Source organism: Sardina pilchardus, chromosome 20 (assembly GCF_963854185.1).
Source record: "Sardina pilchardus chromosome 20, fSarPil1.1, whole genome shotgun sequence".
Classification (NCBI taxonomy): Eukaryota; Metazoa; Chordata; class Actinopteri; order Clupeiformes; family Clupeidae; genus Sardina; species Sardina pilchardus.
This window is the reverse complement of record NC_085013.1, coordinates 7,464,732-7,491,620: the sequence shown is the minus strand read 5'-3', so window position 1 is coordinate 7,491,620 and position 26,889 is coordinate 7,464,732. Positions and strand designations below refer to the sequence as shown.

The window sequence follows — 26,889 nt, the reverse complement described above, 5'->3', positions numbered from 1 at the left end:
CTCTCCTTTTCTTATGATCTCTCCATTCTTTCTCTCTCCCTCTCCGTGTCTGCCGCTCTGTCTTTCAGCTTCCTCTAAGAAAGGGAAGGGGCAAGATGCAGAGAGGAATTTTCTGCTGAGGATGAAATGCACACTGACCAGCAGGGGGCGCACTGTCAACATCAAATCAGCTACATGGAAGGTAACCACACTCACACAACACACACACTCACATTCATTACAATGCATTACATTTGGGTGACGCTTTTCAGCCAAAGCGACTTACAACTCACTCACTCACTCACTCACTCACTCACTCACTCACTCACACACACACACACACACACACACACACACACACACACACACACACACACACACACACACACACACACACACACACACACACACACACACACACACACACTCACACACACACACACACACACATACATACACACATTCATTCACACAAATCACACAAAGTCATCAACACACATTTTGCACATATATGCTGATGACCTAGTGTTATATTACATGCATGTGTTATGATGCGTGCTCAGTGTCCCTTCCTGTGGTCTGGCCAGGTCCTGCGCTGTACGGGTCAAGTGCGCATGTGTGACCTCGTGGTGGGGGCCACGGCGGCGGTGGGTGGTGGAAAGTCGTCCTCCTCTGCCACCGTCCCCTCCCTGGTGCTCATCTGCCAGCCCATCCCTCACCCCGCTAACATCGAGGTCCCGCTGGACTCCAGGACCTTCCTCAGCCGCCACACGCTGGACATGAGGTTCACCTACTGCGACGAACGGTCAGTGATGGGCGCACGCAAACTCTCTCTCACACTTGTGGGCGCACACAAAATCTACATTTGTGGGGTTATATTTCAGATATGTCAAGGACATCAGCTGTGTGTAGAAGACTGTAGCCAGTTGTATTGACTAGTTACTTTAGAACTGAATTACTGTAGCCTAAATGAATGAAGCTAGAGTGCCACCCTGTGGTGGAGTCTGGGAATGATAGATTTGGACATCCTTAACTGATGGTATGAACGCCTGTATGTGTATAATGTGTCATAGACTGATGTACTGTAATCATACAGGTTTATTATATCTTCAGTGATTCATGTCATAAATGTTGTTATAACCAAATGGGCCTAACTGAATTTAATACACACTTAATCAAATTCTAACATGATGTTCTGGATACTTATCCTTGTATGTGTGTATGTGTGTTGGCAGTATTACTGAATTGTTGGGCTATGAGTCAGACGACCTGCTGAACCGATCTGTGTATGAGTACTATCATGCCCTGGATTCTGACCATCTCACCAAGACACACCACAGCTGTGAGTGCACACACACTTACATGCACGGCACGCACGCGCGCGCGCACACACACACACACACACACACACGCACACACACACACACACACACATACGCACATGCACAAGCACAACACTTGCATATTTGATGCTTAATTACCTCTGACCTTTTTTCTCATCTTCTGTGTGTGTGTGTGTGTGTGTATATGTGTGCGTGTGTCTCTATGTATGTATGTATGTGTGTGTGTGTGTGTGTGTGTGTGTGTGTGTGCAGTGTTTGCTAAAGGTCAGGTGTGCACGGGTCAGTACAGGATGCTGGCTAAGAGGGGAGGCTATGTGTGGGTCGAGACTCAGGCCACTGTCATCTACAACAACAAGAACTCGCAACCACAGTGTGTGGTGTGTGTCAACTACGTACTCAGGTAATTTACATGTGTGTGATGTGCATGTTAGTAAATCATTTTTTTCAATTGTCAATTTAATTTCACTTTCATAGAGCGCCAAAACATTACACATGTCTCATGGCGCTTTATCCGAGTGTTAAACATTCAGAGAGAGCCCGTGAGAAACCGGAGTTGTGTGTGTGTTTATATGTTTATTTATATTTGTGTGTGTGTGTGTGTGTGTGTGTATCCTCTGTGTGCAGTGGTGTGGAGATGCAGGAGCTGGTTCTGTCCATGGAGCAGACGTGTGTCCACCGCGTGAAGCAGGAGCGGGACGAGGGGGCCAGCTGCCTGGCACAGTGCCCCCTGCAGGTGGCTGTGAAGAAGGAGCAGGCCCACGAGATGGAGGAGGAGGAGGAGGAGGAAGAGGCGATGAAGATGGAGACTCCGTCGTCTGTGGAGGTGCTGAGGGAGGAGTCCGAGGCACTGACCCTGCTAGCTCCACCAATCACAGGAGACGCAGTCATCACACTGGACCTTAGCACAGGTTGGTTACACCTCTCACACACACACACTCACACATACATGAAGACCCACACAAATTCTCTTTTTCTTCCTTTTTCTTCCCTCTCCCCCTCTTCTCTTCTTCTCCTTCATCTTTTTATTATTAATTAATGAATTATTAATTAATTGATTAATTAATTATTCTCTCTCATACACACTCACAAACACAAATGCACTGTACGGTATATTCATCTATTCATGTGCAGCAGTTATAGTTTCTATCATCCTCTTTCACAAACAGATATACACATGCATTCTTAGATCTACTGGAGACAATTATGAATCAGTTTAAATATGCATAGAACTCAAAACCTCATGATCTCTCTCTCTCTCTCTCTTCCTCTTCCTGTGTTTACATTGTTTTCAGACTCAGACATCACTGTCCTGAAGGACATCCAACTCTTCAGTGATGTAATGCTGCCCTCCTCCAGCTCTCTGCTGACTCCACCAACCTCTGACCTGTCGGAGGACACACACTCCCCCTTCCCAGAATCCTCCCCTCCAGACTGTTCCAGCGCCGAGAGCTCAGCAGGGGTAAGTCTCCATCGAGTGCCAGAGAGTGCTGACATCTGGAGCGAGCCGTACGCTATGAGATAGAAATGTATTAGACTCACAGGACTTCAGAGCTGACCCCAGAACAGTTTGGCAGCAGTGTGTGTGTGAGATGTAGCCCTCTGAGACAAGATTTCCAAACAGCGTGCAGAGAATAGAGAAGAAGTCGAAGTAGAGAGTGCATAGAGTAATATGCTGAAGGTTATCTATAAGTTAGATACAGTGCATCTTCATGGAGTCTGCTGTCAAACCAGTATACTTTGGAATAGATGTAAAGATGCTGTGTCCAGGTCCTGTGTCTGTGACTGAACTGAGGTCTTTCTGGAATGTTCTGAGCGGTCTTTTCTTCTCTGTAGCCCTGTAGTCCTCTGGAGTTATCTGACCTGAGTACAGACTTCAAGACCGACCTGGTGGAGCGCCTCTTCTCCATGGAGATGGGCGCCGACACACCCTTCGTAACACAGGTGAGTTTTTCCACCTTTGTGTCTTTACGTTCACATTTCACCTTCACATCCACCAAGCAGACAGACTGAATGAAAAGGGGTGAAGGGATCCAAGGGAGACTGACAGGAAATCAATGCTAGTGCTTGGCCGAATACCAATCTTTCAGAGGATCAGTTCTTTTGTCTGTTTCAATGCCCGCTAGCAGTCCATGGATGATCTGGATCTGGAGATGCTGGCCCCGTACATTCCTATGGATGATGACTTCCAGCTGCGCACGCTCTCCCCCACCAACTCCCTCTCGCTCAGCCCGCTCAAACTCCAGTCTCAGGCTCCAACTCCTCCACCCAGCCAGCAGGCCTCCACCAGCCCCAGCGAGATGCCCCTCGCTGGGATAGTTAGCCAGATGGACGCCCCCAAGACTCCAACTCCACTGGCATCTTACGTCTTCCAGAGGTACGTGTGCGCTTCAAATGTCCAGTTTCCATGTGTGCCACAAATGTTGCCATGTGTTGTCAATTGTTGTCATTTTGTGTACTGTATATCACATGAGCTTCATTCTGCTCTAGATCGCCCCCACTGGCGACCGAGAGTACTGCCCAACCAGTCAGTGTCAGAAACATCACTGACCAGGCCAACGCCAGTGGCAATGCCCCACTGAAGAGAAAAATAGAGACTGTCCCCACTTTCTCACAGGCTGTTGGACTGGTATGGATGCATTATTTAGCCGCTACTCTCTACATACATTTCTACATTCATGAGTTTTGCTTTTGTGCATACATGCATGCAAGTGTAGAAAGTATGTGATCTGCACGATTTGCACGAGGATGCACAAAATCATACATGTACACATTCATCATCTCTCTCTCTCTGTCATTGTGTTCTGCAGGTGGTATTAGACATGGATCAGCCAAGCAGTAAGATCCAGAAGCTACAGCTGGCTGGAGCGCAGGGTCTCAGCAACACCACCATACTGTTACTGCCTTCTGGTGAGTCCCCAACTAAACCACTAGCCCTCACAGTATCGGCTCTATCCGTTACAACATGGCCACCTGCCACCTGGCGCCAATTAAAAAATGGTGATGATCTGTGGTAAATACAGATGTAGGAAATGAGATCAATGAGATTAAGAGCTCAGTCTTTAGAGAGATTTAGTGCTAGTAAAGCTCAGGCAAATGTGCTCATATTGTGGATCTGGATCCTGTAAAAGCGTAATACGTTGCAATACTATGTGTAGCCACCAGGAGGCACTCTTCTCTCATTGTCCTATTGACTGACTCTATTTCCCATCTCTTTTTCCTCTCTCACTCCTGGCTCAGACCTGGCCCATCGACTGCTGGCTCGTTCCTCTCAGGGCGAGTCAAATCTTGGGTCACTCCCCCAGCTGACTCGTGACGACTGCGAGGTCAACGTCCCGGTTAATGCCCGGCAACACCTGCTGCAGGGAGAGGAGCTTCTGCGAGCGCTGGACCAGCTTATCTGAGGGGGACGGCGTTGAAGAGACGTACGAGGAATGTTGAAGGAACGTTAACTGAAAGCCTCCCCCGTTCTTGTTCTCCCAAAGAATCCTGTCACAAAGCACTTTCATACTAAACCTAGCCCTATATCTCCAGATGCCGTGTAAGGCAACAGTAGCATCACTGCCCTCCAATAAAAGAGAGAGGAGCCGCAATGGAGACACACTGATTGGTTGAGAGAGGTTGGCCCCTCTTCCTTTCACTGTGTGTTTTTTTTTTAATGTTCCTGTCCTGTCGCCGATTTTTGGTCCAAGTAAAACAACAGGATGTTTAGCATGTATTGTACGTGCGTTTCCTGTGTCCATGGTTGCTGGTGTGACTTCGGCTACTGCTGTCCGTCACTTGTTGTTCTTTTTTTCAAAGTGTGCTGCATCGCAACAAAACCTTTCCTGCTGAGACGCAACAATTTATTACATACTTTGCATGTGTGAGTGTATATTGTGAGTATCCAGCTGTTTGTGTGTGTCTGTGTTTGTATATCTCTGTGTTTGTGTGTGTGTGTGTGTGTGTGTGTGTGTGTGGGTGTGTGTGTATGTGTGTGAGTGAGTGTGTGTGTGTGTGTGAGAGAGAGAATGAGAGAGAGAGAGGGAGAGACAGAGAGCGAGAGAGAGTGTCTGGTATGAGTGAGCCTGTAAGCTCACACTCTTCGATATAAAAATGGTCTGTCACACGCACACAGTGACCTCAGAATGCTTTACTCTACAGCCACCCGCCACAGGCGCACAACTGTACATAGAAATATATATTTGTCTTTTGTTCCCCACAGAAAGGGAAGATTTAAAACCAGCAGTCCGTACAAGACAATAACCATGTTTGTTTTTATAAGTCAACTGAACTAAAGGTGTCACCATGTGTTTCCTCTCATATTGCTGACGTGCACTCATTGTAGTTGCCTCAGTGTAGTTGTTGCTAAATGAAGCACCTTTCAAGCTACTGCTGTCCTAGATGTACTGTGTGTTAGGCTTAACATGTAGGCTGCTTCCGTCTGTTTCTTCTTCACTGTCTTTGCACTCCAGATGTGACAGCAATACTATGCCAAGGTAGATTAAGCATTACTTGTTTAGTATACAGGGTTTGTGACCCTACTGAGGCACTAGTGATTAGAAACATTTCTCTGGATTTGAATGTGTTTAGTTGTCACAGGCTTTTCTGTATACATAAATATGTAACTGTTCTATGTAGCCAACGTGTGCTGTACAATCATGTATTCTTCTGTACGGAGCGTGCTTACGTCATGTTGATGTTTGTTTTTGCTTTACGCACGTCTCGACCATTTAGAGAGGGAGTGTACCCGAGGGAACCAGAGAGCCATGTGGGCCGTCTCAACCAGATTTCGGCCCGTACATCTGTATTATGTAGGCTTGTATAAGCAGCATAAATATACATTGAACACATTTGCTTGGTGTTTTAACGCAGCGTGTGTTTTGCTGTGTTCTGTTTCTGTCCATATAGGCTTCTGTCGAAAATACTAAATAAAATAGCTGTCATAACAACTTAACAATGCTGTCGTGTATAATTGTTCCAACTAGATATAATAATTTATGTCAGCACTCAAAATTGTGCTGCAATGTTGTTTTATTCATATGCGTAGTCTGATGTTTACCTTTTTATCGGACTGAAAAGTGGCAATACACATTGGATGTCGTAGCTTCTTTCTGCCCGCCCTCATAGAAGATCTGCCATAGATGAGCGCACCCACAATTTGATCTGAAGGAAAACGAATGGAGGAGGCTCCTGTATGCAGCCGCCTACCTGTGTCTCATTAAACTGACCTTCATCGTGCGCAAGGAGTGCCAAATTAGTGAAACGACTGGTTGTATGGACGTCATTTGTATTTAAGCGAAGGTAAACATGAGTAAACCTAAAACCTCCAAATTTAAGAAACTTTTTATGAAATCAAAGACAACGGAAAAGGAAAACCACATTGAGGAGGAACATGTCCAGGTGCCGCGCAGCGAGATCTCTAGTCCCGGCGCGAAGTCAGCGACCCTACCGGCAAGTCCGTTGGGTCTGGGGACCCCCGCGAATGATGTCTTCTCCTCACCCACAAGTCCTGTGAAGAAGCGATTTGGGTCGCTTCGAATTCGGAGATCGAAATCAAAGCGACTCAGCAGCGGTTCTATGGTCAGCGACACGGACTCTATGAATTGCTCGTAAGTTATACAACGTTGGATTTTTACTTTTTGAAGTTGTTAGACTTCCCACGTAACTATAGACTTGCATGATGTACAACCAATGAGTGATAGTAGCTGTGGTTCTCACATATTCCAATTAATCCAACAGCCTGCGTGAGCCCTAATAATTTATAAACCATGTTATTTTTGAGGACGAGGGTAACTTTTCCCCAAAAACTTAGATGTCAGACTGGTACTGTGTTTGATACTCTCCAGAAGTATTCAATAATTCCAGATTTTCAGCCAAGGTTCCTTGTACTTTAGTAAGCAACACCGTTCTTGTTGCGCATGTACAAGGAAGCCACCTGAGCCCTAGCCTGCAAAGTGCAAAGTGCTGAGAAGTCATTAAGGATTGGAGTACTCATACAGAAACATATGCATGGCAGCCATAGTGAGGATGAGACAGCAGTGAGCTGAAAACAGGGCATCTCCACGAGTCACCCATGTTGTCTATTATTATTCTGATCGTCTCCTTATGAACAGAGGATGCACTGCAGCGAATATGCATGGTGTTGAATACACAATTAAAAGAATATAGATTTGAACAATAGAGGCACAGAAAGATGCTTTTATTTTACTGCTTCAATCCTTTTTTGAAGTTCACCCAAATACGTTCACCTCACCAAAGCCAATATGTTCTGTCAAGAAAATAATCACCATCTACAGTACCACCTCTAGCAGTCAAACATATGTCCTTTGGCAAATACCTTACCCACCTAGTTTTCATTCTCGAAATTGTTTTTAACCAGTATGTTTGCTTGGTCAACTCAGGGTGGAATGAGTTTGAGTTGGTTTGTCATTGTCAACATTGCCTGTTAGAGTAAATACATTTTTTAGGCTTGTACAGTCAGCAGATAGGGGCTTGTGTCCATATCAGAGAATGTGAGCAGCTCCATTGTGATAAGGAAGTATGCAATGGTCATTCAACAATTAATTTGATCATTTTTTCCTGAAGTGACTGATGATGATTATGGATAGAGCAAGAGTAGAAGTTGCAATAATCCATTAGGAAGTCATAGTCAGTTGGCTCTTTTCTGATCGAACAACAGGGATGCACAATATCAGTGGTTCATTTGTTCAATGTAAAAAGTAGTAGCCACATGTTCACAGTTGAAATGATCTAAGAGTATGTTATGGCCCATTTTTAAAAGCTTACAGTCGATTTTGTGATACTGTACATCATGTGGGTTACCTGTTTGGTGGGCTGGGACATTTGCTGATCTATTCATCACAAAAGACACTGACCAACCTAATAGAGTGGTGTAGCTCTAAGCTACATTTCTGTTTCCTCCAGGCTTGTTCTAGACAGGATTTAACATTCTCAGGTGGGCCAGGCCCTTCAGGATTTGAAGATAATTGCATACACTTAACATTTTATCCCAAGTGACATATTATGTCAATCACATTGCAAAGGCCATTGTCCCTGGAGTGGCTTGCTTAAGGGCACAATTGTGGAAACCCGGGGAATTGAACACACAGGTCCTGGGTACCGCATGCTAGCCCCCCTCCTTATATATGCTATATTAAAAAGTTTCTGATCACCACAGGCGCAGAAATTCTCCTTGCTTCACACCCTGCTGTATACGACATTAGAATGAATCCTACCAATTAGTCACCTCTTTTTTCTTGCCTTTTTATGCCTTTGATCTGATGGGACAGTGGGGAGGGTGACAGGAAGCGAGTGGGAGAGATAGCTGGGATAGGATTGAGAAATGGGCACGTGGAGCGGAATATGATACGGGCGCTGTAATCAGTTGCGCCACAGCGCCCCCTCAATTAGTCACATCTTACCTCAAAGGGTGTTTGTCTCCTTGTGAACCCCTGCTCCTGAACATCCTGAACGAATGGGAATGATCAGGTTGTCAATCATCCGCTGAGTCATCAACTGTATCTCCACTGAATTCCCACCACCTTGACACAGTTAGTACCATGACACAGTTAGTGACAAATGCAAAGTCATAACAGGATGATGACATGAAAGTGTGGCTTTGTCTCTGTGCAGCCTGCAGGCCCCCGGCTAATAAGGCATACCAGTGGGGTCTCCTAAGATCTTAAAACTACAGGTTGGTGCACCTGTTATTCAGTTTCAGTGAAAAGAGATAAGTGAAGATCACAGTGCTCACCTGGAAGACTGACATCGCTCAATTTACAAAGTGACTTGCGGTTTTATTTTCAGTTTTTTGATTAAGTTGTATAAAACAAAGTTAATTTTACAAAATGGAGACTGGGTAAGTAAGTACGTAAAGCTTGTGCGACTGGTGAGATGTGGTTGGGGCAACATGCAGAGGTCTGTTATATATAATTGCTGTGTTGACTTGGCTAATTGACAAATATGACATTTACCAATGGCAGTGGCTGATGTTTATCTCTTATGTTGGATCAGTTCTGCACCAGCTAAATGTTGTGTTATGCATGGGTTGGCATATTCAGAGACGGTGTTTTGGTGGGCTGAAAGACTTGGAGATGCTTCAGTTGATGATGAATCACAAATAAAAGATATTGGTTATTGGCCAAAATTGCAGTCAGTATCAGCCCAGTATTTGACAATTGGTGCGTCTCAAGTTTGTTCGCTTTCTTTTGGTCCGTCATTCTATCCACAACATTTATCTTTCTCAGCCCACTCTCTCCCTTCCTTATTTTGCTGTCTCACCTGTGTTTGTTTACCGTTGATGTACAGTAGGCTACCAAGCATACAATATATCTGCATAGCTCACTGCCACTCTTTGAGTGTGTGTCTGTTTCTCATCTTATCTCAGGTGTGTGTGTGTTCCCAATCTCACTCCCTCTCTCTCACATACACACTCACACAAATTAGAACTGTAATAAATTGACAAACAGTACAGTTTTGACTGATAATTGATGGATATCACATCAACCAAATTGATGTGATATCTATTCTACAGGCTAGATTAGATTAGATTAGATTCAACTTTATTGTCATTGTACCGAGTACAAGTACCAAGACAATAAAATGCAATATCACTGTGTATATTGCAGTGTCACTGTCTATACGATACATAGTGACACTGTACAAGGCTATATGCAATAAAGTGATAAAACAGGAAATCAAACAAAGAGATAAACTCTAAATTCATGAAGATGAAGAGGTACTCTGTGAAATGAGAAGGACGTCTCCCTCTCTCTCTCTCTCTCTCTCTCTCACTCTGGGATTTGTCTTGTCATGACATGTTTTGTTTCATCCAGGTTAAGAAGGTCAGATTGTACATGTGTAAACATTGACAAGTCTAGCATGACCTGATCAGATCTGGTAGGAAGTGGCTTTCAAGAGATCTGCCGGTATATTCTAAACTAAGAATGGCCTGATTGTTTTTCATTTGTAAATGTCAGGAAAATCTGATCTTTGTTTGGACCATCAATGAAAGGCGATACTGAACTGGATAAAAGGTGCATTTGCCACAAAATTCACCCTCATTTTGAGTACCAAAAACACATCACTGCATGTCTTATTGAATATCTTTTGAATGGAGCATTGACATCAGCATGACATTGTTTGAGGTTTCAATCATATCATGTGAGGGTATGTATCTTATCACTGCAGCTAAAAGTGAACCTCAAAGAAAAGCTGACGAAAATGGTGCCTAGACCTAAACGCAGGTGTTTGCGTGTCTTTCACAGTATGTGTGTGTGTGTACTGTATGTGTGTGTGTGTGTGTGTGTGTGTGTGTGTGTGTGTGTGTGTGTGTGTGTGTGTGTGTGTGTGCGCGCGCATGTGTGTGTGCGTGTGTGTGGGAGAGAGAGTGTGGGTGCAGCTGACCCCACCTCTGCTTATATCAACCTAATTGCTTTCCTCGCAGCTGGAAGGCAGCTATGCGACTGATCTGAAGTCAGACGCAGTTGGGCTGGTTCTGTGGAATGCGTGGCGAGGCCTCCTACTCCCGTCACTTTAGGCCCGTTCCTCAACTGTGTGTTATGACAGTTCAACCTGTTGCTTTAAACAGGTTTGTCTTAGTCAGTAATGATGGCGACGCTCAAATGCTAGCCCCAAATGTCTTTGAGTGGACTGTTAATCCACTAGTTTGTCGACCGGAACAAAAGCTGTTTGCTTGGTATGTCTGTGTTGTGGACACACCTTAATGGCCAATGGCTAAGCAATTGGTTCTACTGATAATATAATTTCAGAGACCGTACACTGCAGAGGTGAACTTTTACAGCGAGGAGGAGAATTCACTTATAACTTATAATTGCTGATGCTGATGAAAATATTATTAGCAGGGACAACTAATGTAGAAGATTTTCATTGCCAGGCTGGCGAGTAGTGTCATGTCAGTGACATTAAAATGGAGATTATATCTTTAAGCTGTTCGTTGGTAATGAAGATTAGCAGTAACCGACTGTTCAGCATCTTGCCCTTTTAAAATGCCAAAACATAATCTGCCTGGCACACATCTACAGAGAGTCAGCCAACTGCACTTATTCAAATCTGCTCACTGTTGAGCTTGAGAATGTAATGAATAAAATACTTTCACATTCAAACAGCCCTATAGATTCTATCTGATCAGTTCAAAGTCTCCCCATCCCTGTCTGTCTATCAAGTAGGGCTATAAATGTGAATCATATATGACCCGTTCCTGTAAGTAAATGTAGATGACGATAAAGTTTTATTGATGGCGATATTATGTTTGAAGTCGTAAAGTACTTATTCTGAACATAAACAAATAGAAATTTGCACGTGCTGTTAGGGAGTTTCGGCTGCTTGAGGTCGATTACAAATAGAATATCTGAACGGCATTAGTGAGGCATTACTTTAAAAACAATCCCCACCTCGCCGCCGCCTGAGGAGCAGGGTGTGGAACGTAGGGATGGGGGTGGGGGTTAAGGAGGGAGGGAACGAGGCTGTTGTTTATCACTCCGCTTGTGAACCTTCCAGAAGATTCTATATTCTGTAACTTTCATTTACTGGCTCCTTGCCAGTCAGCAAGAAATGTCAGAAATTCTGACAGCATATGGATTTGTTTGTATCTGTGTTACTGTAATTGTAAATCATGTGCTGGTGTAGCCACTGTGACACAGTTGAGTGATATTTTGAAAAGGCTGTCTGTTGGCCTAGTCATCTGTCTGTGCACCATTGTTTGCTAACTGCTTGCCGGTATCTCATTATTACTGTTTATGTATTACCAAGGTCATGGGCTTGCCTGTTGGCCTTTTTTATCAGGCCAACTTATCTGTTTGTCTACCACTGTATCTCTCTCTCTCTCTCTCTCTCTCTCTCTCTCTCTCTCTCTCTCTCTCTCTCTCTCTCTCTCTCTCTTGTTACTGTATGTCTGCTGTATGCTGTTTTTCTGTGGTGTATTCTCTCTCTCGTCTATTCTTCTCTATTCTGTTTCCCAGGCTGTTTAATTCTGCCTACCCTAGAGTGTGATATGAGGCTTCGACATGTGCAGGCCCATACTGAGTGTGAGTCTGTGTTTGAGGAGCTCGAGGCCAGGAAGAACACACAGTTAGTAGATCGCAGAGGACACGTCATTGACACAGACACACACATACAGACAGACACACAGACACAGACACAGACACAGACACAGACACAGACACACAGACACACACACAGACACACACACACACACACACACACACACACACACACACACACACACACACACACACACACACACACACACACACACACACACACACACCTCTTTATCCTACATACTGTACTGTACAGTACATGCATCCACACAATGTATACAGTTACACACGCATGCACACACAAATATACACACACAAGCACACACACATACACACAAACACACACACACACACACACACACACACACACACACACACACACAGACACATACAGTACACGGACGGACACACACTCAGCAAAAGACAGGAAGGAAAACACTGCCTGGGGAAGGAGAGCCACAGTGAATGACCCTTGCTCCAAACATACTGTTCCTGCATTAAAAATCTCCACTCCCTCAAAGGGGTATATGTTATGCACAGATACGCAATCAGGTGCAGCCTTTACTCAGAGCACAACAACTCTTCTCTAGACCCTAGGGCAAGGATTGGTATAGATTAGAACCCTGAGAACCTTTACCGTAAAGCTGGTCATTATGATAATTTAGAGTCTTTGTTCTGTTGAGCTCAGAGTCGTTAAGTTCTGTTGAGTTTACAGCTGTCTTTGGGTACACGCTTTGAAAAAACAACAACATCATTGAGGCTAACTGTGATGATCTGTTGAAGCATGCAAAAAAAAAACATTAAAACTGTGGTTAAACTGTGCTGGATGATTGAAAATGCTGCAGTATTTTGTTGTCTCTATAGTTTTGTATCATATTTTATTATGTCTACCCATTTCCACTTTACGTAACTCAAAGAATGAATTATTGGACTAGTTAGATGAGTAGACTTAGCCTCCGATAGACGGTCTACCTGCTCTTCATCTCAGCTGTGGAATATAAAATCATCTAGGCTAGTGGAGGACTGTGAATGAAAGTTGTGCCGCCTCAATTTCCCGAGGCCCATCCAAAAATAGACGTCTGACTACGCCACTGGTCTGTGTCCAACGTAGTGGAGCTGATGAACTGAACGCCCTCTGGTTGACGTGGGGCAACAGGGTGGGGCCAAGCTTCAAGAGAGAGTCTGGGAGAATGTAGCTGTTTGTAGCCGCATACTGTGTGTGTGTGTGTGTGTGTGTGTGTGTGTGTGTGTGAGTGTGTGAGTGTGCTACTCAGCACCTAAGGGTGATATCCGTATTACCCCCATTGGACAGGGTGTGTTGTGTGTTCAAATATGTGCACAGCTTAAACTGATATGTGAAAGGACCGTTACTATTCCATTTGAAAGTCTACTCTACTCTACTCTACTAGACCACACGGTTCATAAAAATGTACAGACATACTCATACACACCCACACACACACACCCATACAGTCACACACCACTTGAGTGAACTGTTTCCTTATTTGTTTAGTTTGCTGTATATTTTTATCAGGTTTGCAGTAAAATATAGTGTTCATACCCTCCCTGGGTCCTCTTATCACCCATTATCTTTGCACGCCCTTAGTAAAAGTGGAAGTTGGGAGGCTGTGCAGAAATATGTATATACTGTATATGTGTGTGCATGTGTGCGTGTGTGTGTGTCTGTGTTATGATCCAGGCTCAAATATGAACAGGAGACCACCACCAAATGACATTTTAACAAACACATTTATTACTGTAATACCAGAAATGGAAAATGTGGGCATCTGGTTGTGAATGGAACAAGTGAATGGAGTGCTGAGGAATCGTCAGAAGAAAGGAGGATGATTGTTGTGTAGTGAAGGGAGAGCGCGAGTGATAGAGATGAGATCACGAGTGTGCCCTTGACTTGATGTGGGGAGAGGGAGAGCATTAGAGGCTTCGGATCTCAGTGTGAGAGACACAGATGGTTGTCACAGTGTGTGTGTGTGTGTGTGTGTGAGAGAGAGAGAGAGAGAGAGAGAGAGAGTGTGTGTGTGTGTGTGTGTGTGTGTGTATGTAATGTATGTGTGTGTGTGTGTTGGGTGGTATTGGGTGGTAGTGGATGTGTGCCTAGAGTGTGCACCATTAGGGTGTAGGGTCAGTGTGTTATTTGTGAGAAATCAGGCCATCATCATTTTGATTAAAAATGCTCAGAATCACAACAGGTTTTTTGTGCCATGAGTGATTAAAAAGTATAAATATTTTCTCACGTTTGACATACTGCAATTACAGTCTTCGACGTTGCAGGCGATGTCCTCTTGGGCTAAGGCAATGGGGGAAAATGATTCATCGACAGGTTTTAGAAATTGAGCAGGTAAACAATAACTTACCTGAAGTCTAATTGTAGACTAAGCCTCAGACTGATTGGTGTTCAGTTTTCTCTGAAAGTGTTTTCAGGTATGTGTGTGTGGGTGTTGCCAATTACCAGATGTGTTTGCCTTTTTAATGGAAGTGTTTTCAGAATGTGCAAAGCAGAAAGTGTATTCAAGTAGTCTTTGGTCTAAGAGCGTTCGTTTTTAGTGTGTAAAACAACAAACTGTTTTATTGACAACGATAAAGACAGAGATGAAAAGTATGGAAAACATGTCCTTAAGACAGTCTATGTGGAACATACAGTATTGTTATTGGGTCAGGTCAATGATTAAACTCAAAAATGAAGTAAAAGACCATTAACTCCACCGTCTGTTCCAAAATAAACGTCCACACCCACATACTGAAACACTGAAAGGAGCACGTGGTGTCAGTGGGTTAAAGCTCCTGACCTGTGGACAAATGAGAATGGGAAAATGAAAATATGCTTTTGTGACTGAACTGACAGAAGGTGCAGATCCAGGGATATTATAGGGTTATTATAGGATCGTAGAGCTGTGTGCTATAATCCAAACCCAGACAAAAAGCGACACATACACACACACACATACACACACACACACACACACAGTGCTGGGAAGGAGAGAGAGAATGCTGATCCCCAGTCAGGGGGAGCCCCCATTAGAGCACCAGGCCACAGTCAGACAATTACAGGCACCTTTGCTATAGCTCTACCCTGCACAACATAGTTACATGCGTGTCACATTGTATGCGCTGCACTATGAAACCCATTATTGTCACTGGCATGTTGTCTCCATATTGAACTTTGACCGTGACGCGGTGTAAATCATAGGTATTTAAGAAGTTCTTAGCACTTAAGAGCTTCTTAACGAATCTGGGAAACCTGGCCCTTGTCTGTATGTTCTTTGGGTCTTAAGCGAAGAGATGCAGAGGTTTACAGCATGGAAGGGAATGTAAGGTGTTAGGAATGGTAGGTTGAAGAGAGAGGGGGAAATGAATGAAGTGACAGTTAGAAACATGTGGGTCTTTTACAGTAACTGTCTTTTAACCCTTTAGAGTCTACACAGTTACTCGGCACTGATCTGTCAACACCTGCTTATCAAAGTGTCACCTCAAGGTAGTTCTCAGTCAACAAGCCCCCATGATGCACTCTAGTTGATGGACAAGCAAACACACTATGCTATGCTATTATGCACTGTGTACAATAGCACTATTATGCACGATGCTATTATTCTCATTCGTTAATACTTTTTATTTCTCTTTCTCTTCCTGGCTGTCTCTCTTGTTGTCTCTCTCTCTCCATCACACACACACACACACAGACAGACACACACACACACACACACACACACACACACACACACACACACACACATGGAAACCCACAGAAAGGCACAGACACACATTAACACATATTTGACTACTCTGACATCAACAGAGTAGTAAAAACGGTAGCACAAAAACAGGCCAGACCAGCTCTGACTGTATATCTAGACCTGCTCTATCTCTCTCCCTCCCTCCCCCTCTCTCTCTCTATCTATCTATCTCTCTATCTCTCTCTCTCTCTCTCTCTCTCTTTCTCTCTCTCTCTTAAACAGATCTCATGTAGGATCAGACTCACACCTAACATCCCGGCCTTTGTATTTGTAAAGTCCTGTTGAACACTATGCACTATCCACTAAGTAAAGGAAAGTTCTCTGTTGCAACTACAGTAGCCTAACACATGACACTGAAATTATTGTAATGATTACAATATGTACTTTGCTGAACAGCAGTGGATGGTGAATGGGGGTTATGCAACTGCTTCTAATTGTGAAATATGCTATGGCAGCGGGGGGTTAACTTTTACTGTAAGTATACACAAACTTAGTTTTGACAGTACAACACATTTGAGAAAATACACAAACTTTCGCTTTTTACCCTCCCTTCTTTGGGAGAGTGAAAGTCTTCCATGGGAGGCTAAAAGTGCCCTGTAATTTGTATCCTGGTTATGTGCCATGCTACTTAAGCTCTGGTTCAGTAACCATGGAAGGACAAGCCCAGGAATCCTTAGTGATTCCGTGTGTGTGTGTGTGTGTGTGTGTGTGTGAGTGTGTGTGTGTGTGTGTGTGTGTGTGTGTGTCTCTGTGTGTATCTTGTGTGTGTTCATGTGTGTCCGTGTGTGTGTATGTGTGCGTGTGTGTCTCTCTGTGTGTCCATATATGTCCGTGTGTGTGTGTGTGTGTGTGTGTGTGTGTGTGTGTGTGTGTGTGTTTAACTTTTTTTTTTATCAGATAATGAGCTCTTAGGGTTAAATCCCACATCACAATTATAGTCAGTTTAGAGATCTGAGTCACTGACACACTGAGTCACTGACACACATAAACACAGGCAATGTGCTCACAGTTGACAAAAAAATGCTTACCCAAAAGGTAGTCCCATAAATGTGGGATTCTGCGAGATTCAAGAATGGCAGAATGATATATGGAGGGGTGGGGAGAGTAAATATGTTTGGCAAATACCCTGACAACCCATATGCTGCACACACACACAGCATGCATGCATGGTGGTCACACACTCAAGTGGATACATAGTTGCATTACACACACACACCAGAGAGAAAGAGAGAGAGAGAGAGAGAGAGAGAGAGAGAGATCCTCACACACACACACACACAATCAGTTTGCCATTCTCTCTGCAGCTTTTGCCATGTTGACAAATGAGTGCCCATTTGTGCGCTCCCTCTCTCCCCAGAGCAGAGGCATTGTACCCTGCCTTGAATACCAGCAGGAGTCTATTCATCTTTTCACGGACTTCATAGCCCAGTCCTGACTCCTCGGGGCACTGGGAACTTTATTTACTAAGAGCTCAAACAGAGAAGTTCTTGTTCGGACTGTGTGTTACAACAGAGGAGTGGCTGGTTATGGGAATGATCTGGGCTTTTGCAGCCAGTGGCCTTTGCTCTCTGTGTACTGTATGCTTATATATAAGCTTATCAATGGTTAAGAGGACATGAGAGTTTTGAAGAGGGAGGAAGAGAGAGAACGAGAAAGAGAGAGAGAGAGAACGAGAAAGAGAGAGAGAGAGAACGAGAGAGAGAAAGAGAGAGAGTCTTGGATTAATGGTAGCAATTGCTTAATTTTCCTATAACAAAAGCAGTCTTTTATTGTACATGACTACAGCATGTTGCAAGACTGCGGTGGTAAAGCGTAGGATTTAGCTTTGAGCATCCCCGTCATGTTCAGCCATCCATGTGAAGTTACGCCATTTTAATTACCTCATGTGTAGTAGAATGGCCACATATACGATGAGTGATAACATTCACTTTTACCGTGCACCAAATAGTGTGCAATGTTGGAGTATAAGATACAAAAATCCATACAGTCAGAGTCAGTTGTTTCACCTAGAAGACCACATCCTAATTGAGATTCTTACTGGTTGTGCAACAGCTAGGTTAGCTATTGTATACTGCAGCCTTCTGGAGAGAGCCAAAGTCCCTGAAGGAAGAATGTGCCTGCCCCTCCATACATCACGATTGCAGACACATCGGGTCTTAATAGCATTCAGAGAGGTGCCTCTGTGTGCATGCATGTGTGTGTATGTGCACAAGTGTATTTGCATAACTGTGAGACCTCTTGTGAAACACTGCACGATTCGATTTTAAGCGCACAATCAACTCACACACGATGTGTTTTCTGTGTGTGTGTGTGTGTTTGCGTTTGGCTTAGTGTCATACTGGTGTGGATGTGTTTACCTCCGACTCCATCCGTTCCTTCCAGCAATAAACGCCTTCAGCTACAAACACCATGACGCTTCTGAGTCACCCACTGGGTTCGCTCCAGCCCTTGTTCCACTTCACACAGACTCTATTCAGTTGCATGCTTTGGATCATTTTTATTGTGTGTGTGTGTGTGTGTCTGTGTGTCTGTGCTGTCTGTGTGTGTGTGTGTGTGTGTGTGTGTGTGTGTGTGTGTGTGTGTGTGTGTGTGTGTCGTGTGAGTGTGTGAATCCTGCTAAACTATACATGTGCATACTTGTATTCTTCTTGATGAGTGATACCCCTGTTTTGATAAACCCCTGGTGTGCTTCCATGGAGATAGCATATCCAGATCTTATCTGCCGATTGACTCAAAAACCAAGCGCCTAGTTCATATATAAGTAAAAAGGAATTGTGTTTCCCACATTGCTACCTAACCTGAGTGACGTTGACTGCCCAATGGCATGGCCAAGGGCCTGCAGTCACTTGACTGCTCTTGTTTGGCAAGTGAATTGAGCTGAGCCCATTCACTTGTAAACAGCATGCCGTAACGCCATGATTTAAATGTTAATGCAGAGTATACATCGCATTTTACTCTTTAATGTAAGGATATTATTATTCCTGTATTTCCCCCAAATTAACATAATGTGCTCACAGGTTAGACACTAAAGATAGGATATTCAGAGTGACATGTCTCTGTAATTCTGTCACAACAACTCACCTGTGACTTGGCGGCACCTGTTGCGTGTCGTGCAGGGATTTGCATTCGATGTGCCCAAAACAGATCCTAATCTCTTATCTGCACCTGGGGAACAATGGTTTGTACCAGCAGACACTTCTAATGTTGACTAACTTTCTACAACAGTTTGTTTTGATTCTTTGAATGAATCAGTCAGAAGCTGTTATTAGGGGATAAGGGAAGAATCTGACTGAGGAAGTGTTTGTGAGCCAGAGAGAGAGAGATAGAGAGAGAGAGCTAGTGTGTGTGTGTGTGTGTGTGTGTGTGTGTGTGTGTGTGTGTGTGTGTGTGTGTGTGTGTGTGTGTGTGTGTGTGTGTGTGTGTGTGTGTGTGTGTGTGTGTGTGTGTGCACGTCATGCACATGCTAGGGAAGTTGTTACAGTTAAATCTGTGACTCTTACCAGAGGCAGGAAAAACTAGAGATCAGGTCAGGTCAAAGGTGTGTCAGGTAAAGTCTCTTCCTTCAGACTTCCCTCATCTATAGTCACATGCAAACCACATGTAAGCATCAATTCTAATAATAAACTATTCAAATAGCATGCTCTGTCAATGGGGCATTTGATTGGATTACATCACCTGACATGTCAAGCTAGACAAGTTTTGTCTCGTATGTTAGCCAGAGGGCCTAACTGCCACACCACAGGCTGGAAGTAAACCCACACAGCTCGCTCTCTCTCTGTCTCTCTTACACACACACACACACACACACACACATACACACACACACACACACACAGCACCTCCCACACTTTTTTATGGTTTCAATTTTATGGTTAAATTTAGCCATTCTGGCTTGTGTTGTTTTTGCCATTCCGTTCCATTCCACCGTCCCTTTCCATTTTCTCTGCCTTTATGGAGCCTATGCTGGATTCATCAGAATGCTGTTAAAATGGCAAAAGGTCGAAGCAGCGTTTTAGAGAGACATCCTGGTTGGTTTGCACAGTGCACCAGGCGTGTTTTGATGTTGCTATGCATCCAGTAAACATCATCAAGCAGTGGCTTTGTGTGTGTGTGTGTGTGTGTGTGTGTGTGTGTGTGTGTGTTCGCTCAAATTTGATCCCACTGTGCAGAATGCTGCACATCTGCGCGCCGGTGTGTGTGTGTGTGTGGGTGAATCCGCCAGCAGCTTTGTTGCTGCATGTCCCTGGCTCAGCACTTCTTCTGCATGACTGCCCAGAGCCACGGCTCGCTGGTATGCACGTCTCCACTCTCAATACACCTGAGTGTGCACTTACAGTACGCGCGGGGGGATTCCACATCACTGGTGAATTCATGAATCGGTGAATTAGACAAATGTCAGCATTACTTGAACAGCTTGATTACATTTTGACAATTACAAAGGGACTTTGAGCTATTATAACTTTTTCTGTAGCACTGTATATGTTTTTGCACCACGTGATGTGTGAACTTTATACCAATGTTGCTTTCAGAGAATGTTGAAAACAGGATCGTTTGGTTATATGCTTGTACCTGTAGGCTGATGCTTTCCCATCAGGGAGGTGTTAGTCAACGGCATTATGCCCCAGCATGCTTCAGACATGATGTTGTGGTAGAAACATGTGAAAATGTCATCAATTGAAAGATTAATGTTACATGCCTTTCTTGTGCATACTTGTGGTGTGCTCTGCAGATATGATATAATGCACGGGATTAGCACATGTGGTGATGTTCAGATGATATGATCAGACGAAGACAGTATTTTCTGTTGTTATTGTCTGAGGTGACAGCGAGCACTTCTTATTATTTACTGATGTGAAATGGAGTGCAATGTAATATAGTGTTGTTATTGTTTTCATTTGTGAACAGAGTGCTTAGCCTTTAGGCCTACATATTTGATGTATATGTTAGATGAAGCTGACCAGTTGCAGTGCAGTTGCATCTATTTCAGCCACTAACCCAGTTCTGGCTGTTGTCGGGTGTGGCTCTGGGGCGTGGCAACAGGGAACCAATAGTATCAGGCTGGTCCTTTTTGAAATATGTTGTTTGAAGTGTTTCTAGAAGGAAACTGATGACAAAGAATTCAGGAACGTTGTGGTTTGAGGAAAATTAGATTTTAAGTTCCAGGCCACGTGGATTCAAAAGCACACCATTCAGGTTATTTGTTGTTTGAGGCGTGCTTTTGTGATCTCCTGGAGTCAACCATGAGGTTGAATATTTTGGTGTTTTTATTTGACACCTGCAGTAGTTCGCTAGTCTGGTAGCTCATTCTACTGACCTCATAGAACAGGGGGCTGGGGTGGACACGTAAGACACATTAGGAGCTGTGAGGATTCAAACTTGATTCGTCTGTCTGTTGTTTAAAATCTGACTAGAAATGTCTGTCACCCTCTTGTGGACAAAAAATAGCATCACCTTCTACTGTGATGATAAGCAACATCAAGGGATATACATTTTCAGGGAAACTGACTATGGGACCTCTGCAAGCTACAAATTGTACAGTAGATGTCAGTATGTTACACCGAGACTGCTGTAATGGTCACTATGGGTATCTTATATCTCTGATATCACACATTAAAAATGGAGGGCCACTTTTCTACTTTTTTTTCAGCTTTTAAACCCACCCTAAATGTGTGGACTCGAGGGCTAGCCATTTTTTGTATAATTACTGTAGCTAATTTTGCAGTGTTATAACCTCTCTCTCTTTCTTCTCTCTCTTCTCCCTCTCTCTCTCTCTATCACTCTCTCTCTCTCTCTCTATGTCTCTATCTTTTCTCAAACACACTATTAGGTTTGCAGATGGCGACGACAATTCCTTTTCGTATGCTGAGACCTCCTCAACCCTCAGTCTGGATATCTCCCGTCTGGCCAGGAGGGTAAGCCTGTCCTCTTAATCCAAACTCCCCTGCCTATTCAGTCAGTCTCTATATGTGTGATGAGTGGGAATACAATACACTATATTATTAAAACTCTCTTAAAAATGTGCATAGCTTTTTAGCTGTCCCATATTCAATCTCTGTGAAAACTAAGAAGATTTGTAGTATGTGGGACGAGGATAGCTTGGTTGTTATCGTGGAGATGTTGGCTGTATTACAGTGACTGATTTAGACTTATTTAGACCGACCAGCAGTGGGCAGTAGAAGGCTGTGTAGCAACAATGTCTTGACAACCAAAATCCCCTTGCAGAGACTTGAAAAGGATTATAATAGTTTATCAACATTGCCTGGTTACCAAATCGTCTGGTTATTGCCTGGTTATTATCTGGTTATTATGTAAAAGTTCAATATAGACACTTCAGTAAAAGGCCAAACAATATAGTTAAACGTTTTGTAATGGCAGATAAAATGACTAGATTTGTGCATCATAACTGTAACATTTACTGGCAGGATCATTGTATGATTGTTTTGTACACCTTTCTTTCTGATGGATTTACTACATTTACAGAGGCAGTATTGGAACTAGCTAGCAATGAATTAGTTCATTCAATGGAAAAGAGTCCTGACTCCAGATCCTGATGCATTTGCTCCAGACATACTGTATGCAGGGTCCGCCTTCCACTCCCTGTCTTTCCCTTAAAGACCATTAGCTTTCTCACTGAATGCAGTGGAACAGAGAGTAGTTACGTAACCTCAGACAGGATGTTGGGGGGTGCAGGGATCTTCTGGGTTCTGGGCTACTGTAGCACCAAGACTGTTTGGCAGAGTATGCCAACTGTGTTTACAAAAGTCAAATTAAAGAATTAGACTGATAACCCAGTCACTGTATCAATGGGATTTGCATTCCATAGGCACACTGGCACAGATCATTCACTAGTTCCTTTGACAATCTGTAGAGGTCACTGTGACACAGATCATTCACTGGCTACTTTTGGGACGAAGACCTGGTCAGACTCAGAGTCAGGAACCTGTAGTGCTAAAGGTTTTGGAGAGGAATCAAAACCTGTGCCCGCCGTAATCTGAATTCCCCATTGTTCTGTTCCCAATGTACCTGACAATTGCCACAAGCTGCCCTGTAAAGAATAAACAGATGGCAAGTTCCCAATTAATATTTGCACAGGGTCGTGAATGTGCCACTCTTCCACTGTCGTGAGATGATTTGTTGCGTGAACTGATACCAGATGAGATGATACCGTGTTCTTTCTTTGTCATGGACGCACGGCTATGGTGAAATGTGTGCACTGTACACATGGCCTGCACTGGATTGTCCACCAAGCCTTTGTGCGAAACCTGTTGATGTCTTTGTGCAAAACCTGATGATGCTGCATTGCCCTAAATGTATACGCTAATGCCCTTTACTGCAATTTGCTGCTGTAGGCCTACTACTTAACAAATGCAATATTTTGGACATGAAAATATTAGTGTAACTGCATTGCACTTCCGAAAAACTGCAGTTTATCTGTTCCATAACTATTTTAAGTGTCCCATTTTTTTGTAAGAGAAAGTTTCCATTTGGTGAGCTTTTGAGAGCCATCCTGCTGAACATCCGTTTTGTTGTCTTGTTTTTAACCTTAATCTGCCATTTTTAAGCTTCAGAACTATAAAGTGATAGTTCCCCAAGCATCAGCAGAAAATTCTATTATATCTTCCGCAGATACAACTCTATTAGGCAGGCTATGAACATGCCCCTATTGATTGAGGGCACCTTATTACAAAGAGTAATTCATCTATGAGAAGAGAACGGGTGTGGTCTGTTTGACAGGCAGTTTTTCATATACATTTATGAATGGGCTACACAGACTATTTGCTCTGTGTTACACAATAGCACCAAACCTAGGCTACCTGAGGCGCATCTGACATTTCAGGAAGGGAGCAGTGTCCGAGCTAGGTTGGTTGTCTGCACAATTTTTCTCGTTGACCTCGCTATCCACTGTGTGACTGGACACAACTTCTGATGGACAGAACACGTTTTCTTTAGGCTAGTTTGATTTACCTTATTTGAGATGCACAATATTTTGTGTGTTTTAGACGAGACTCAGTTCATGTTTAATTTTTATGGACTGAAGTGAAGTGGAGTCGTATGTTTTAATGGACTGTTGCCTAATGAAGCTGCACAGAATGCGGAACGGATATTGAGAGTTTGGCTTGAATTTTTTGTGTGACACAGAAAGCCTAACGTCCCCTAACATGTCTCTAGATTCAGGGCACGACGTCAGTCTGGTAAGTAAATTATCTTATTCGGTGTTCTCACCATAGCTTGCGTGGGTTAAAAACTTTTCGGCGTTCCCCAGTGTCCTGTTTCAACTTGAGAAGGGACTACTAGCAGCCTACGGGAGGGGCGTGGAAACGCGGGCATTTGGGATGCCGTCTCATAAACTTGAGCATGCCTGACCAAAGTTTACGCGGTGCCCCCTTCAACGATAGCCTACTCAGAATGGGAAGGAAGGACTAGCCTCCTGTGAGCCATTTCAATCTCATTGTGCGAAATGGTCGGCTTTTGATTTAAAAATAGACCTCGTTAATTTGTGGTCTTCGCGTTAAGGTAAAGACCATTTCTTTCACATCTGCTTGCGTGTTAATTATGTGTGAATATATTCAAGCCATTCTTTTCGCTGACCTACGTGTCGTTGGTTTATCGCTAAGGCTTTTGTTATGACTGGTTAGATATCATTACCTTTCAAGCATGGTGTGTTTCACGGGTTGAGGTTGTATAATTTCATCATAACAATTCAATAGCCTACTCATACGTGAAAATATTGAACTTACTGATATGCAGCACACATTGTATGAAGTGGTTGTTACATTGTTATACATTTCAATTTTTGTTTTGTTGACGGCTCTACTGTACTGGTTTGCTAGAGGTGATAGTGCTGCTGATTTAATGATTAATCTCCTGCCTTTCCATATGGCAGTTATGCCCAGGCAAGCATAAAGTAATGTTCTAGTCTCTGTGGTTCTTTTGTTGACTTTTGTTCTCAGTCCCATGGTGTGTAGTGTCTGTGTTTTCACGTGTGGCTCCTTTAGATCAGTAGATTCTCTGCATAGTTCAGCTTCTTTGCCCCTTAACTTTGATTCTCTCTCTCTCTCCCTCTCTCTTTTCCTACGTTTATGTGATGCCAGAACTCTGGGGAGAAGGGAGGAGGAGTGCTCAAGCGTCTGGGCAGTTTCTTGGGCCTTCAGAAGAAGAAGAACCGCAGTGCCTCCCAGAGCAGCCTGGACTCCCCCAGCGCCGGGTCAATCACCCCCAGAGTTCTCAGTGACGCCACCAGCATTTGCAGCATCGCCTCCATCATCGAAGACGGCGGCGACCTCCCATTCGCGGACTGCTCCGAGGACAGCGAGACCGAGAGCGTCCGGGGAGTGCACGTGTGTGAGCTGAAAAGCGAGATCGCGAAGAGCACACAGGAGCTGCTGGAGGGCCAGGCGGACGAGCAAGGTCCAGGCAGCAGGAGAGGATCAGGGGCAGAGCAGCCTGAGGTGAGCGAGTGGAGTCTGGTGGACGAGGTCAACAAGAAGCTCCAGGAGCACCTGGAGAAGACCGCAGGCAGAGAGGGATCAGAGCCCAGCAAAGCCCAGACCGTTCAGGCCACTATCACAAGCCCCAGTCAGGTGGGTGGCCATTCAAAGCTTCTGGCACAACTTTAGAGAAGGCGTAATCACATTAGAGCTGGAATGTTAAGACTACTATTTTTTGTCCTCCTGTTTCAATTGATTTTCCATCCTTGACTTTTGTTGTTGATTATATTTAGCTTCTCGTGTTAAAGATGTTAAACAACATGTTTTTGTCTCTCTCCTATCCTCTTCCTCCTCCTCCTACACAACTCATATCATCACCATTTCACATATCATCACCACTTACAACTTCAACATTTTCTTTTCTGTCTTCTTGTGGTTGCTTAGGTCAAATCCCCAGTGAAAAAGACTGTTCTGATACCTGCACTCAGTAACCGTAGCAACTACTCCGCTCTCGTGGGCGTGACTCTCGGCTCCAAATCCCGAAATTCGAGTGTCACCGGCCCCATCACCGAGGAGGACGAGGAGGGGTGCGAGGCAGAGGAAGGTGACGGCATGGGGAGGAAGGGCGCTGCGCGGCGGAGGCCCCGCAAGATCAGCACAGCGGAGCCTCTGTCCCCCACGCAGACGCGCACACCCACGCAGGATGGGCCGCGGGGCGAAGAGGAGGGCCCCTCCACAGACTCACCTGTGCTGACCCCACCTCCTGCACCTGTCAGTGCACAGTCAGGTGTGACGCCAGCACCTGAGCCAGAGGTGCCTGCTCCAACACGGCAGACTGCACACACACCCTGCTCTACTAAAGAGGAGTTTCTCACACACACACCCTTACCGGAGGGGGACCAAACTGCCGCTCAGCGGGAGGCTCAGACCACAGAGGAGAAGCGCAGGAGTGTGAAGCTTTCTCACAGAGAGAAGGTGTTCCCCAAGCGTGTGGCGGTCAGCCCCCAGGCCAGCGTGGACAACACTGACCACACAGTCCAAGAGCTTGACCCAAGGAGTGAGACTGGACAGACGTCAGTAAAACTGTGAGTACTGTACATGCTTTTCTGTTTGTCTCTTTACCTCAACGGACATCACCGTGTGTGTGTATGTGTGTGTGTCTGTGTGTGTGGGTTACTGTAGGAGAGAGGAGTGTGCAATCTGAGCCCTGTGTTCCCATGGCCTCTTATAGTGGTGAACAATGAAGTGCAGTTCCCTTTACAAAGCCCAGATCCTGCTGCAATATTGACGACAGAGCCTGTTCTATTTGCACCAACATTTATTCAATGGTCGTCTCCAATCTAACCAAAAA

At 44.3% G+C, this 26,889-nt stretch overlaps 2 protein-coding genes across 4 annotated transcripts in view; both read left to right on the top strand.

Moving 5' to 3' along the window:
- Positions 1-6,252, top strand: part of LOC134067071 (hypoxia-inducible factor 1-alpha-like) — a 16,225-nt gene extending 9,973 nt beyond the window's left edge. The window contains exons 5-15 of one of the 2 annotated variants that reach the window (XM_062522137.1): positions 69-181; positions 567-784; positions 1,215-1,321; positions 1,575-1,722; positions 1,947-2,230; positions 2,615-2,781; positions 3,156-3,263; positions 3,449-3,696; positions 3,810-3,948; positions 4,130-4,229; positions 4,560-6,252. In XM_062522137.1, coding sequence (XP_062378121.1) covers positions 69-181; positions 567-784; positions 1,215-1,321; positions 1,575-1,722; positions 1,947-2,230; positions 2,615-2,781; positions 3,156-3,263; positions 3,449-3,696; positions 3,810-3,948; positions 4,130-4,229; positions 4,560-4,723 — 1,796 coding nt within the window. In that variant the 3' untranslated portion in view covers positions 4,724-6,252. Of the gene's footprint in view, positions 1-68; positions 182-566; positions 785-1,214; positions 1,322-1,574; positions 1,723-1,946; positions 2,231-2,614; positions 2,782-3,155; positions 3,264-3,445; positions 3,697-3,809; positions 3,949-4,129; positions 4,230-4,559 lie in introns of both variants that reach the window. The other variant, XM_062522136.1, reaches the window with a different exon arrangement.
- Positions 6,253-6,489: 237 nt separating this feature from the next.
- crybg1a (crystallin beta-gamma domain containing 1a) overlaps positions 6,490-26,889 on the top strand; it is a 40,269-nt gene continuing 19,869 nt past the window's right edge. The window contains exons 1-4 of one of the 2 annotated variants that reach the window (XM_062522493.1): positions 6,490-6,910; positions 21,938-22,022; positions 25,203-25,691; positions 25,983-26,623. In XM_062522493.1, coding sequence (XP_062378477.1) covers positions 6,609-6,910; positions 21,938-22,022; positions 25,203-25,691; positions 25,983-26,623 — 1,517 coding nt within the window. In that variant the 5' untranslated portion in view covers positions 6,490-6,608. Of the gene's footprint in view, positions 6,911-21,937; positions 22,023-24,189; positions 24,303-25,202; positions 25,692-25,982; positions 26,624-26,889 lie in introns of those variants that run through there. The other variant, XM_062522494.1, reaches the window with a different exon arrangement.